The sequence below is a fragment of the Anguilla rostrata genome, unplaced genomic scaffold (assembly GCF_018555375.3).
Source record: "Anguilla rostrata isolate EN2019 unplaced genomic scaffold, ASM1855537v3 scaf1025, whole genome shotgun sequence".
Taxonomy (NCBI): Eukaryota; Metazoa; Chordata; class Actinopteri; order Anguilliformes; family Anguillidae; genus Anguilla; species Anguilla rostrata.
The window spans coordinates 22,364-38,198 of record NW_026986373.1 but is presented as its reverse complement, the minus strand read 5'-3'; the positions used below and the strand labels follow the sequence as shown (position 1 = coordinate 38,198).

The window sequence follows — 15,835 nt, the reverse complement described above, 5'->3', positions numbered from 1 at the left end:
CCGGGTCCGGTCCTATCCCTGCAACCTGTTCTCAATCGCTGTCATGCACTGCCATCTACAGGCTGGATGTAAAAGCCCAGACCATCGACAATCAGACATGGGCTACCCACGCTCTGTACACCAGGTCTTCGGAGGTGTTACAATCTGAGTCACTCTGTAACAGGATGAATGATGAGGGAAGTGAGTGGGGAATGGGTAAGAGGGAACGTACCACAAACCGACCAGTAATGCCGGTCCCTATCTGTCTCCTCAAATCTAACTGAAAACTAGTATTTTTAGGGTATTGGGCACAGGGCAGCTTTGAACACTGAACTTTGGATAGTTAGCCGATAGCCTGAAACCAAAAGTCAGAATAGCTACCGGCCTGTAGGTTTTCACTACCACCCTAGCAAAGCACACCTCATTCAACAGCTAGAGGTCTTGTTCAGCTGCTTATCAGTAGAGTCAAGTGTGCCTAGAGGTTGGTTGCTCTCCAGGAACAAGGGATGGTTACCACTGTTTCAGAACATAGCATGTGAAATAATATAGTTTTTTAATCTGTTCTCTTAAAGTCAAGATTTTGTTGCGTGTCACCACATACGTATGTTTTGCAAAATTATATATCACTGTGATTTGACAGTGGACATTACCTGAAAAATCAAGCTGTCTGGTTGGACACAAAAACAATGTACCATAATGTGTGAATTAACTTTTTTCTCACATACTATCACGTCTGATTCATGGCAATATTAAGTATTTCTAAATGTATATATGTGACCAAATATGTGTTTTTGGATAAAACACAAAGAGCAAAAATAATTGTTTGTGAATAACAATTTTGCAATAATGTTGCAAATTATTCATCTTATCATTGACATTTTCACCAGTGGTGAGAAAGTTAAATCATCAATTCTTACAAATATGAACCTACATGTTGTTTAATAATTCTTATTGTTTGTACTGAAATTAAAGTTTCTAATTCAGCAGACCGAATTCTCGGTCTGTTTCTACTGCTTTTAACCTGTTTGCCTGGAGCAAACTCTAAGTCATTTGTGTCTGCTTTGAAAGCCTTGATTATTTAAATTGTTTATTTTATTTTATTTGAGTCTTATCATAAGCATTTTTTCTTCTTATGCTCATTAAAACTGCCTCAATGCACTGGAAGGCATATTAGAATCTCAGTCCAATATTAAGTTATTTTATAGTTCAAGGGAAATGTTGTCACTTTGTAGAACTGCAAGTTCAATAAACAAGCCATTTAAATGCCTATGATTAAATCTACATTTAATTATGAATAAAAAAGTGCACAATTATTGATAATAAACAAAACATAGCACAAAAACAACAGCAATATAAAGTCATTTAATAGTGTGCTGGTGCTGTGCCATTGCATGTGGTCAGTACAGTCTGTATGCACTGTGGCATAGAGTCTATCAGAGTCTTGAATTCTGCAGAATGACATCACTTTTCCACAGGAAAGTCAAGAAACTCACACTTAGTTGGTGGAACTGGAGAAAGCTATATCAGGTGCCATTGCAGAATATGTACTGTAAATATTAAACAGGATTCAGATCATGTGACTGAAAAGGCCACATGGGTAATGTCAGTGTTCTTCTCCTCAAACCACTGAGGTAACGTTTTGTGAAAAGGGGTAGTGTCAACTTGAAAGACATTGCCCTCTGAAGAAAATAAATACTTAACATGGAGTGATGCTGACCATTCAGTGCCATGACAGTACTCAGAGTACACCAGTATGCTAACACAGAATTACCAGAGCCCTTTACTGTTGGAGCACGACTATCTTTCCATGTTTTGTTCACTATCTGCGCTCTCTAAAGTAGAAACACTTCCACCAATTGCTTTTATGAGGGTCAGAATTTCTCACCAAAAGTATAATCAGGCCAGGCAATTAGAACAGTCCAAAGCCTACAATGCCCCCATGGGGATATCGATGGTAATGCAGGTTGAAATAATTGCCCACACAAAACACAGACACACACAAACTCACACAAACACCCACACACGCACGCACACATACAAACACACACATATAAACACGTACACACACACACACACACACACATACATACATACATACATACAAACACGTACACACACATGCACAAACACACACATATACACACATACAAACATACACACACATACACACACACACACACACTCACACACACACACACACAACTCACAAATATACGCACTGTAGGACAAGCAAGGATTAATTAAAAATATGTTTATTTTCTGTATCCAGTGTTTCCAAAAGCCAATGCCCTTGTTAAAATGTTCAGCACTCTGAAAACTGAACAATACTGAACCAGTGTTATTGCATGTTCCCTCACTTAACCTACATACAAAACATATTTTATGTGATTAAATTTAATAATTATTGTTCAAAATGGGATTTATTAAGTAAATTGCCGAATTCATTGGTAGATCAGTCTACAGTAAACTGGTGGAATCTACCAATAAGTCGAAACAAGCTCTCTATCAGGTTTTAAGATTAAACAATTGAATTCAATACAAAGAAGTCACTTAGATTAATGAATTGAAAGCATACATTCTTTATTGAATTCAGGCGCACTACTTCTAAATGACAGAACAGAAGACATTATACAAAACCATAAACAATTGATTTGGTAATACCAGAAAAGAGAGAGAGAGACAGACAAGACAGATCTTGTCAAAGTGTTACCCACTTCTAGTTTAAGCGCCACAGGATGAAAGAAAACCAGCTAAAAACACACAACAAAGGAACCACCATCAAAATAAAAAGAGAAAAACACCGTCTCCATAGGCTCAGAAAACAACCGCAACACAACACAACTTTTTCCTGTGGCCATCTTAAATACCTCACCCAGCATGGCTTGAGGATGTTTGCCCCGATTGGGTGATGCCAAGTTAAGGTGTAGGAGAGAAGGGAAGGGGGGTCAGACTCATTCATGACAAGGACTGGCCTACCTAAAGATTGCATTCAAACTTAAAGGGAAATGTTAGGCATGTAGTCTTGCAGGGTCTCACACGTGCACACACACACACACACACGTGCACACCACAACAACCACATACACACGTGCACAACACACAACACATGCACCCACACACACACATCACAACACACACATCACACACATCACAAACACACACACACTCACACACAATACACTGCACACACACACAATACAAAGTGCACACACACATACATACACACATACACCACCTACAAACGTGCAAACACACACACACACATTAATACATACACACCATAACACACGTGCACACACACACACATACACACACATATATACACAGTGCACTAACACACACACACACAAAACACACACATATACACATGTCCACACCACACACACTACACAGCACACACACACACATGCACACATACACACACATATACACATGCACACACCACACACATACAACTGCAACACACACATACGTCACACACATACATACACACACTATAACAACGTGACACAACACACACACCACATACACCAACACACAATAACACACGTGCACATACACACACACACACACACAAGCGCGCATACATACACATACGTGCACACACACACACACACACATATACACATGTCCACACACACACACACACATATACAGACACACAACACACCACACATGCACACACGCAACACACATACACACGTGCATACCTAACACATATCACACACACACATGCACACACACACACACACATATACAGCACACACACATACACACATACATCACACACACAAGCACACACACACACACATACATCAACACACAGTGCACACAACACACACACACACACACAAATAACACACATAAGCACACAACACACACACACACACGTGCACACACACACAAACATTCACACATCATCACACACACACACACAATACTACACACGATGACACACACACACACATGCACACACCAACACATATACACACTGACACACACACAACACATGCACACACACACATGCACACACACACACACACAATACACATCACACAAAACACACACATAACATGCACACACACATACAACACACGTGCACACCCCACACACACACATACACACACCATATACACACCACAATACACACTACACACGCACACACACACAACACCACAATACACCACTACACACAACATATACACACGTGCACAACACACACAACACACACACACACACCAAACCACAACATACAACACTGCACACAAACACACACAACATACACAACATACACACACACACTACACAACACAGCACAACGACCAAACACACACAACCCCACAACACAAACACAGTGCACACCACAACACACACGATGCATACACACACACAAACACAGTGCACACACACATAGATATACACACATATACACACGTGCACACACACACATGTGCACACACACATACATACACACACACACACACACACACACACATATACACGCAGAAATCCCCACCTCACGCTCCTCATGTTGCTAAACTCCTCTAACCCCATCTGCTGTCTTCGAAATGCCTTTCGTTTCCATCTTGTTTTTGCAAATCACACTGAGGTGCACTCGATCATGTCCAAGTAAATCCCAAATAGGTTAACTGGCTATCATACTTGGTTTGGTGCCGGTGCTTTGAAGCTGTGGTGCCTCTGTTCTAATAAACCTCTCCATGTTACTTAGCTAGCTAGCCTGCAAATGGCAAAAAGACTGCAGACTGAGGTAATGAGATTAGAACAGGCTGAGTTATAACATTGGGTTATACAATGGGTTAGCCTACAAACTAAATTCCTCATAAGTTTAAATTGTGCCATGGGCTTTAAAACATAGTTTCTCAGCTAAACAAATAAATAAATAAAATTTTACTCCCTCTGGCCTCTAGATTTTCCTAACAGTAGGCTAGTGCAAAAGGGACAGACAGTTCAAAATTGAGAGCCTCTCAAAACAACTTGTGAATTCATTTTCACAGTAATGTGAAGTTTATTTCTTATTTTAGCACCTTTTCTGTATTGCCTGTTCATTAGTTAAATCATGTGAGTGAGTCTGCTGTGAGTTTGTGTCTATTTAACAGAGAGAGAGAGAGAAAGAGAGGGAGACAGAAAGAGAGAGAGAAAGAGAGAGAGAGAGAGAAGGGGGAGGGAACAGAGAGAGAGGAGACAGTGATCTGATGAGAGAATTAATGGCTCACTTAAACAACATGAAATGGTCCATCACACATTGAAACAGAATGTTGTGCAGATTACTGAACATAATAAAATTGATAGGGGAGTGTCCAGAAGAACCAAATGATGCCTAATGAGTCCACATTTACACCGAAGTACAGCTTACTGCTCAAGAGTAACCAAGCGTAACCAAACTCAAGAGTACAACTGTGAGTCACACACACATGCGCACACACACACACACGTACATGCACCCACAAATGTTACCACATCATAAACACCAGCTCAAATGAGTCATTCAGAGAACTGGCAGTGTGATAATATCTTTGGTTGTTTGAGAAAATATCTATGAAAACTGAACAATTATAATTAGGGTCTGCCCATAACTATTTTGGAAATTATGTACAGTACAAAATGCTTAAATATAGTTAAAATTGTGTATGCTGTATTATACATACACAGTCGCTAAATGTTGCATATGAGCAGGTCAAGGCTGTAGTTAAAAGAGTTAACATGGTGAATAAAAGCACCAGACTCCTAGGACTCTTGTTCAAGCTCGAGCTTAAACCTGCACTCACACCCTTGCCACAGTCGCATGTCATTTCCTTCACTCGGTTAATTACAGCACAGACCCAGCTAAAAACAGGAAGGACACCAGACCGTTTGTGTTCCTCTCAGATACACACTCCAAAACAGAAGCGTCGCCTTCAGATCCAGCAGCAATGAGGCTGGCTTTGGTCCTCTCCTTCCTCTCAGGTAAACATGCACATCTCTGTTTTACTGTCATTCTGATTGGCTGATGCAATCCATTATTATAAAACAGGAGCGTGGTGGACTGAATAGTGTTAGTTTCCGTTGTACCAGGGTTTTAATCAACCGCTGAGTTTTATCCACGCAATGAATGCTGAGCAGAAATGTGGAAACTTAAAGAAAACGTGGTTAACCTCATATGGGTTATGTATATGACTGTCTATGGTATATCTATGGTAAGCTCTTATACATGTTTATATAAGCTGTAAATGTTCTGTAATGGCTGTATTAAGCGATGTGCTGAATATAAGCTGAATTATGCTATTACTGGGTTGGGCATAATTCATGGAGAACACATTCATAACATTAGTGTCAAATTAATGTTGTTATAGAATATGTGCATAGTGTCTATGGTGGAGTATTAATCTGAAATGTTTTTTTGTGCCATTGTACTGAGGAGCCTTACTATAGTGATCAAATGGCTACACTACACTTAAGCCTTATCATAAAACATTTCTTCTGTGCTTTTTTAGGAGCCTACTCTGCTGTTGTCTGGGGTCCAGGGGAGGTGAGGGTCTTGGTGGGTGACAGCGTGACTGTCCCCTGTAGATATACAGATTATGATAAGAATGAGAAATACTGGTGCAAAGAAAAAATACCACTGCGTTGTAGCGATTTAGTGAAGACTGATGGCACCACCAAAGACAATAGAATGTCGATTAGAGATAATCAAACAGAGAGAGTGTTCTCTGTAACTATGAAGGATCTGAGAGAGGAGGACAATGGATGGTATAAGTGTGGAATAGCAATAACACACTGGTTCGACGAAATGAGTCCATCAGTGTACATCAGTGTCAAAAAAGGTATTTTTCATGAATCCCTGTCATAGTGCTAATTATGACAGGAAATGACTTTTGAGTTGTTCATATTGTCAAGAAATCCAAACCAAAATATCATTAGCAAATAGAGATAAGGGAGAAAACATGTATATGGATATGAATCAGATAAATACACCAATACTGAGTAATATGTTTCAGGTGATGGGCACAGCACAGTAAACTGTGTTAAATCAGCCCTGGCAGAGTGCATACGGTCCCTGTTGGACTCATTATGTGCTCTATTAGAGTATAATTAACACTGGACATTTTACTGTGTGGGACTGGTTTACAACATGAGGGAAAAGACAGCCGTTCTAAAGAAGCATTTCAGATTATAGCAAACGGAGCTAATTTATTCACGCTATGGTAATCAAGTGTTTTTCTTTTCACACATTTTTTAAATTCCTCTAGCTGCGACCATACCAGATCTCTGGGGCCCGGTGAATGTAATTGGGCAAGCATCCAGCAGTGAAACAATCAGATGTCAGTATTCTGCAGATTACACCGATAGTGTTAAATACTGGTGTAAAAAAGCTGGTGAGGACGGATGCAGCCCTGTGGTGACCACTGAAAATAAAGAGAGAGAAAATAGAACCCAGATCAGAGATGACCCTTCCAACAGACAGTTCCTGATCACCATCAGAAACCTCACAGCACAGGACACTGGCGTGTACTATTGTGGAGTGAAGGGACATTCCTCCCTCAGTGACAGATGGGTTCCGGTGCACCTGAATGTTAAAGCAGGTAAGGGTGCTCACACTGCATCATGGGTACCTGGAAGGATGCTTTAAGTGAAATCTGTTGAAATATATCTAATTTCATGTATTACTGATTATGATACTTTAAGAACCACAAATCTTAAAGTTCAATTTTTTGCAAATCTTTTTTAAACTTTTTCATGCATATCATTTTGTTTAAAAAAAATATATAGACCATTTTGAAATGTCAACCACATCCAAGACTCCAGTAGAATCAACTCCTGCATCCACAGTAGGAGAACCAGAAAAAGGGAATTGGAGCTCAACAATAAAACAAGAAGGAACAACATTAGCGAAGAATCCGTAAGTAAACCATAATCACAAAACAAAAAATGCAAAAATAAGTTGAGCGTTAAACAATGCAGATTATTTGAAAAGGTTACTACAGGAAAATGATACTGTCATGACCAGGGTGATACAATAAAAATAACATCAGATGATACATCAACGTCAGCAACGAATTCTCAAAATAATTTAACAAATGTTTTCTTCAAATCTGTGATAATTTAAACATCAACGTAACCAGCAGCACAGAAGAATGACCCCAAACAAAGCGCTCTCCATTTATGACTGCTGCACATGAACATGCTGACATGACAGAGCGTGTCTCTGTCAGAGAGTCTGTCTCTCTGGAGGAAAAGTGCCTCACTCTTATTGGTTGCCTGGTATTTCCTCCCTGATAGGGATTCTTCATCCCCGCTGCCCACTCTCGCCATTTCCGCCGGAGCTCTTCTGCTGCTCTGCTGTGTGGCCGCTGGCGTCGCATGGAAGATCAAACGTGAGTTAATCCTTATCCGAAAGCAGCTGTCTATTTTCAACATGGAAAGCACCTGTGACTTCTTCCTCTTTTTGGCGGCAGCGCTGTTTTTGACTTCTCTTAAAAGCATATGTGTGGTGTGTGACGGCCACTCCAATACTTTCACTTTGTTGTCTTCAAGCCATTTTGTTACAAATTTGGAGGCATGCTTAGGATCATTCAGTTAGAAGACCCAGTTGCAACCGAGTTCTAACTTTCTAACATATGTCTTGAGGTGTTGCTTCAGTATTTCCAGATTGTCCTCATTCCTCATGAAGCTATCTATTTTCTGAAGTGCACCAGTCCTTTTTCCAGCCAAACACCCCCGCAACATGATGCTGCCACCCCCATGCTTCAGAGTTGGGATGGTGTTCTTGGATTAAAAGCCTCACCCTTTTTCCGCCATACATAGCGCTGACCATTATGGCCAAACAGCTCAATTTTTGTTTCATCTGACCAGAGAACACTTCTCCAAAATGCTAGGTCTTCATCTTGGTGATCAGCTGCAAACTTAATTCTGGATTTTTTATTCTGGTCTTGGAGTAGGGGCTTCTTCCTTTCACAACAGCCATGGTGATGTGGGAGTCTCTTAATGGTGGATGTAGATACATTTGTACCTGATGCCTCCAACTCCTCCACCAGTTACTTTGTTGTTGTCTTGGGGTTCAGTTGAACCAAAGTTTGTTCAGCCCTGGGAGTTCATTTCTGCCTCCCTGAATGATGCAGTGTCTGTGTGGTCCCAAGATTTTTATATTTGTATACAATTGTTTGTACAGAAGCTCGTGGTACCTTCAGTTGTTTGGAAATTGCTCCTAAGGAGGAACTGGACTTGTGGAGGTCCACTTTTTTTTCTTTTTTTTCTGAGGCCTTGGCTGAGTTGCTTGGATTTTTTCATGGTGTCAAGGGCAAAATGGCAGTGGCTCTGAAGGTAGGGACTTAAATACAGCCACAGGTACCAATTAACTCCCAATTAACTCAATTATGACAATTGACCAACCAGAAGCTTCTAAAAAGTCATTACATCAATTTCTGGAATCTTCCAGACTGTTTAAAGAGACAGTCAACTTGGTGTATGTAAACTTTTGACCCACTGTAATTCTGATACAAGGAATTAAAGCTGAAATAAATCAGTCTCTAATCAATTGTTTTAAAATGACCTCTGATGTGAACAAAGTAGATGCCCTAATTGATTTGCCATAAGAAATGTATGGTAACATGAAATGTGCGGAGTTGTGAAAAACTGAGTCTGAATATCTTTAGCCCAGGTGTATGCAAACTTTTGGCCTCAACTGTAGCTTGTGTGGTAACTTGATTGTCTGGAGGGACACAAAAACGTTTACTGGACATCTGATGATGTCCTTTTCGGGGAGGTATATCTAAATGTTTTAAAATTACTACGCATTTAGAATTTCTTCTTTTATATTGGCTACGCATTTACAGATACTGTCCAGAGCCAAACTTAGTGAACAACAGAATTTCAAAGAGGAAGTGGTTAACCATATCTTGATTAATTTCTCTTCCTCAGAATAAAAACTGCAACTGTCTTGTCGGCCTGTTTCTGTAAAGAACCAAGCTCTGAAAATCTTCACAGGCCCTTATAATGGTACAGAATGAGAGTGGATATACTGTATATTACATTACATTACATTACATTATATACAATTGTTTGTACAGAAGCTCGTGGTACCTTCAGTTGTTTGGAAATTGCTCCTAAGGAGGAACTGGACTTGTGGAGGTCCACTTTTTTTCTTTTTTTTCTGAGGCCTTGGCTGAGTTGCTTGGATTTTTTCATGGTGTCAAGGGCAAAATGGATATACTGTATATACCACAGACTCACCACATATTCAACTATGTTCCTCCTCCCTTCAGTTGTCTTAACCAAAGTAAGTTAAGAAACCTCTTTGGTGACAAGAGTTTCAAGGACTATTTTTCAGTACAGATAAGGCTCGGTATTTACCTATTTTCGTCAAAAAAAAAAAAAAAAAAACTCAGATTTTTAATCAATTTAAAGACATTTTTACAGGGATTTTGTTTCCACGCATCAACAAAGTTGTTCCTGTTTACTGAGTTTATGTGATTAGTCTCTGCCAAAGTCCAGCTCTCCTTAGTTACGGTTGCTAAATAATTCCGTCAAGTTTTCGCTTTAGAAGGCAAGCTTCCATAGAAAACTCACTGAGAGGACCCATCAGTCATATTCACTTGTATTATGTATGGAGTGTATCCAATTGAACACAGAACACCCCCATGTTAATCAAGTGGCTTCCGGATACATTACAGTGCACTGCACTTAATTCATTTCAAAGGTAGTCTTGAAAAAACAGCTTTATTTTCCTGAGTAGCCGAACGGAGGCTGCGTACTGTACTTACTGTGTTTGAACAGTTGACTCTGCATGTCCATAACTATCTACAGTAAATTCTTCCAGGTAATGAAATCAAATAAGTTGTCATGTCATCTTTATTTCTTTCTCTCTGTGCTCCCACCTCCGTAGACGTCAGAGTTGTGTAGGCTACTGTTCTCCCGATGTCACGTTAAGTAGGCTAGTAAGCTCATTTTAATGGTGTTTTGTAGTCAAGGTTGCCAGGTGCCGCTTTCATTCTCCTATCATTCCGAGTCAAAATCCCGTATCTGAAGCTGTTTTCACAGATATGTATCTGGCAACAATCTGTAGTTCATGTTAACCTTTATATATGTAACGGGGGAAACTTTCGCCAGCATTCTTCCCGCCGAGTCACTGCCAACTATTAATGACCACTTTTGGAGCCAAAGTTCTCTGTCTCATACAGATTTTCACCCATTTTCAATTTCGGATTATATATTATATATATATATATATATATATATATGTATTTTTTTTTTATATTCACTGAAAATTATGAACCTGGAGCACACAATATCAATTATAACAGCACATCACATGGTCACTTGGTCACAGTATAATGATATCGTGGTCACTTGGCCACATTAATTAATAATGACAACAAAAACAGAACTTTCAGTGTTCTATATGGAGCTAAGTCTCTGGTGAGACTACAAAATCTGTGGTTATATTGTTAGAGAGCTTCTTCAAACAATACGACTTATAGCTTTTTGTACAGAAACAGTATTTGTGGAATTAAGGGGTACCACTGCTGCTTGTTGTGTACAAACCTGCAGTCACATGACTCTGACTCCCATTTTGTTTCAGGTAAAATAAGACCAGCTGTGGAAGACAAAAATGAAAAGGTACTTTGGTCTTTGAATGAGAGTGGTCTTTGGAATTCACAAGTGATGTTTCATCCCCTTTAAAATGTCCATGAATTGTTCATAGGAAATAAAATGTGTGTTATCTTTTCTACTTGCTTTACATTCATTAGCGAGAGTTGTGGTTATGTAGCTTTTATGAAGTCTATATACATTCATATCCATGGCATAAGGAGCCCACAGCTATGATGGTGAAGTTTATAAAGGCTTTATGAACCTACAGTAAAGTGTTGCATTATTTCCTCCCCATTGTAGCCCCCAGGAGTCGCTGAAGCGACCTATGCTGAAGTTCTGACCAATGACAGCACACAGGAGCCGAGTGACATGGTTTACTCCTATGTGAATCCACACCAGTGCTCACAGAGCCCTCCCCCACAGGACCAAGTTGTGTACTCTACTATTAACTCCTGAAAGCCCCATTTTTAGACATTTTAGACAACACTGCCAGACAGCCACTCCACACTCACCAGAATTGCCTCATACTGAGATTTTATTTTGTTTCTTATTCAAACCTGGGTCAAATTTTATATGGTGACCTGCTAACATTCGAAAACTGTTGTTCAGTTGTTCCCTGAGAATTTTTACCAAAATGTGTCCCTCATCAAAACGTGTAATTACATAAGCCTTATAATTATATGAAAATGTCATTTAATGGAAATTTGAATTATATGAAAATAAGATTCATTTTCATCTGAATGTTTTGCAAGAAAAGATGTTGCTTTTTAAATTGTCAATGGTCTGTAGGAGTTTCACTGCTGGCTAAAGAATTAAAGTATTTGACCCTGGTGTGCTTGCTGTGACATTACTGCATTATAAAAGTCTACAGCCCTTTCTGTGTAAAAACAGTTTGAGCAGTGTAATACCATTTCAGCTTTGCGTGCAAACCAATTGCTGCAACATTGGTACATGGAAAGGGTATGACACCTGTGTTCCATCCATCCATCCATCCATCCATCCATCCACCATCTAGATCCTCAGGGGGATGCTGGAGCCTATTCCAGGATGCATTGGGCGAGATGCAGGAATACACCCTGGACAGTTCGCCAGTCCACTGCTGGGCAACCTGTATACCAGTTTAATGGAATTCATAAATAAGGGTGTGGAGGGCTGGTGTGGTTAGGGCGCTATATGCAGGCGGAGAGGGAGCGGTTTAGGTGGTTCAGCAACCACGGCTGTTTGCAATTACGACTGATTGGAAACTGTTTATATGTTCTGCCTGCAGTGAGACCGGGGCACTGAATGAGAGACGCACGCGGGGGCGACGTGCTGTGTGATCCCCTTCCTTACCGTGTGTGTGTGTGTGTGTGTGTGTGTGTGTGTGTGTGTGTGTACCGACGTCCATGTAACCAGCACACAATAAAACCTGAGTGCGTCCCAGAACTGAGGATTGTGTGGTTTGTGGAGAGAAGGACTACAAATTGTGTTACAAAGGGGTATCCTAGTAGATTGTTAGTTTGCACGTTTTTCGCTGTTACTTGGATTTGAATACAGCCATTTAACAGGAGTTCTTCATATTTGGAGAGAGCTGGTTTGGCACATTGACAAAACATGTATAAATTAGAATATAAAACCCCCTCAGAGGTGGGCTGCTTTTAAGTTACAGAACATTGCAGTCGCATGAAGGATTGTAAATAACCATTTCCTCAATGTCCAAATTCCTTTTTTAAGAAGACACAGAAATCACAGGCTTTTTATTTATGAATGCAAGTTCAACAATACGACAACAACATTTCTTCAAATGTATAACTGGTGTATGCTACTAGTCTAACTGATGTATCTGCGCTACTAGTACAGACTGATTGTGATTTGAATCTGGTGGGTAAACAGAAAAGGGGCCGGACATTTTGTCTTTCAGCATGCGTCCTCAGTGAAGTCACACATGAAATGCACTCAAAATGGAATACACACATTTACTGTGCATTTCAGCATAAAGCAGCATGGTGCGCATGAAAGCATTTTCCTCCCTACAAATGCCTTGTGGGAAGAAGGCATGCTGTCAAACCACATTGACAACATCAAATACGTTATATACAAACAGTAGAATGCATATACTTTTTTCTGGCATCATTAAAAATGTTCAGGAGCTTATTAGTACTCACTGAATGTCTGCAGCATGCATAAACTGTGCAAGAGGATGCAGTGACTGCTGAGCATCAGATCTCATAATTTTTTTTTTTGTTGGGGTGGGGGGGGGGGGCGGGCATTGTGTATGCAGGTTCCGTTTCTGCCAGTTAGGCCCTGGGTCAATTAGTTCCTCATCATGATAAACCTGGTACATACCAAGATAAAGTCCACATACCACAGTACATCATATGGGGACACTAAATCATGGACAAAATCATTCATGAGCTTGTCTGAATATATAGCTAAAATGTCAGACCACATGAATGGTGAACCTGTGCAGCATTATAATATAAAATACTGCTTTCATGTTGTTTTCATGTAATCACCATGCTGTCCACCAGCTCTCTCTACTGGGAAATCTGTTGAATGGGAATGAAAGTTACAGAATGGAAAGTAAACTGTTAATGAACTGTTTAAAAAAATTAAATTAATATCTGTACAGCTTAGCACAATTTATGCCTTTAATGACCCAACTAGTGTTTAATGTGCAAACATGAAATCTACAAATAATTAAACTTAAAAACGCAAATAAATACATTTTGATTCATTGATGGTCAAGTTAGGTCATGCTTTGTAGTCTGGAGATGGGAAGAAAAAATAAATGAGGAACATTTTTATACTTTTTAAGAAATGAAATAGCCATCTTTTACTTTGGCTCTCAGTGTTCTGAGGTGCTCTGGTTTTAGTAGAACGATCGGCTTCCTGTCGACTATCTAGGGGATCAGATACTATATTTTAAATACTTTAACCTTTTAGACAGATGAGTAACTTGTACGACTTTTCTTCTTTCACGCGGCCGTTTTTTGATAAAAATTCTCAGGGGTATGCAGGGTGTTTTCAATTTCACATGGTCCAGCCGTTTAAATTTAGAGCATTAAGACAACTTCTTGGTGAACAGCAAGAGGAAATATCATCACATGATCAGTTAAAAATAGTAAATAATAACACAGGACACAAATAATGAGACACAGGAATCTAATTGAGGAAGTCCACTGTTGTGCCTGTACAGTGTTGTGACACAGAGTACTGAGGAGCAGTCTGTAGTTTTCTGACTATGGATCCCGCTATCTTTATTCTGCTTCTCTTTTCAGGTAATTTAACCGCTAATTTCACAAATACCTGGAGCGATGGAACAGAAAGTATAACATTAATCTCCCATGTGCATTTTTTTTCCCCCACAGGTTGTCACTTATCAAGTGGACAGGACAGAGTAGACGCATCAGGAATGGTTTTGCTGCGATTGCCTTTTAATCCGTATTTCAATAATTATGAAAAGCTCCGCTGCAAATTTTACCAAAGTGTTTGTGTCATGGTACGGGTAGGGGGGACCCAAACACAGATAGAAAAAAACACAAACTCAAAAAGGGAAAATTAACAAAGATTTTACTTACATGACAGGGGACAAAAAAATAGGAAACCAAAAGGCCACACAGGGCACTACCAAAAACACAAAACAGAAAACTCAAAATTCAAAACACACACAGAGCAGAACACAGGTAGGACAGAAACCAGGCAGGAACTAACAGGCAGAACACACAGGTGGAAACTCAGTCACACACACAAGCAGGTCAAAGCACAGGCAGGCAGATACATGAAGGTCAAACAAACACAAACAGGTCAAAAACGCAGGCAGGTACAAACGGTCTGAAACATACGTTGGAAACAAACACAAGGAACCAGCACCCGAGTCAAGGGAACAAAGAACTTAAATAGACAGGGGGTAACAAGACACAGGTGAACTCAAAAAACAATCAAACCAGAAGGAGGGTATAACAAGACACAGGTGGGAACAATGATAGAATAACGAGACAAACACTAATACAATTAACAGGGGGGAGCAGGACACAAAACAGAAGTGCCGCCATCTGGCGGCCCAACAAGGGAAACACAGACAGGAAAACAGGACCATGACAGTTTGTCTCCCGTTTGTGGACAACAGAGGATATGCCGGTGACATTGTGGGGGGAGAAAACAGGCCCCGGCCTGGGCCAGAAATGCCGGGGTCACTCTCTTCCACACTGTTGAATACTTCTTCAAAGTATGCACAATTCACAGAGTCTGATGTAACTGGGTTTATTGTAAGTGAATCAAAGATTACATA

The 15,835-nt window shown here is 40.0% G+C and overlaps 1 protein-coding gene and 1 long non-coding RNA gene across 2 annotated transcripts in view; both read left to right on the top strand.

The window, feature by feature from the left end:
- The window catches only part of LOC135247016 (polymeric immunoglobulin receptor-like), a 36,473-nt gene extending 24,078 nt beyond the window's left edge, over nt 1-12,395 (top strand). The window contains exons 8-15 of the mRNA XM_064320316.1: nt 62-180; nt 5,764-5,943; nt 6,471-6,800; nt 7,227-7,559; nt 7,747-7,876; nt 8,257-8,351; nt 11,555-11,592; nt 11,866-12,395. Of these exons, the coding sequence (XP_064176386.1) occupies nt 62-180; nt 5,764-5,943; nt 6,471-6,800; nt 7,227-7,559; nt 7,747-7,876; nt 8,257-8,351; nt 11,555-11,592; nt 11,866-12,021 (1,381 nt within the window). The 3' untranslated portion in view covers nt 12,022-12,395. The remainder of the gene's footprint in view (nt 1-61; nt 181-5,763; nt 5,944-6,470; nt 6,801-7,226; nt 7,560-7,746; nt 7,877-8,256; nt 8,352-11,554; nt 11,593-11,865) is intronic.
- A 2,055-nt stretch (nt 12,396-14,450) lies between these two features.
- Nucleotides 14,451-15,378, top strand: LOC135247014 (uncharacterized). The gene is made up of 2 exons (XR_010328057.1): nt 14,451-14,825; nt 14,916-15,378. It is a non-coding gene; the product is annotated as an uncharacterized LOC135247014 (long non-coding RNA).
- Nucleotides 15,379-15,835: the final 457 nt, after the last annotated feature.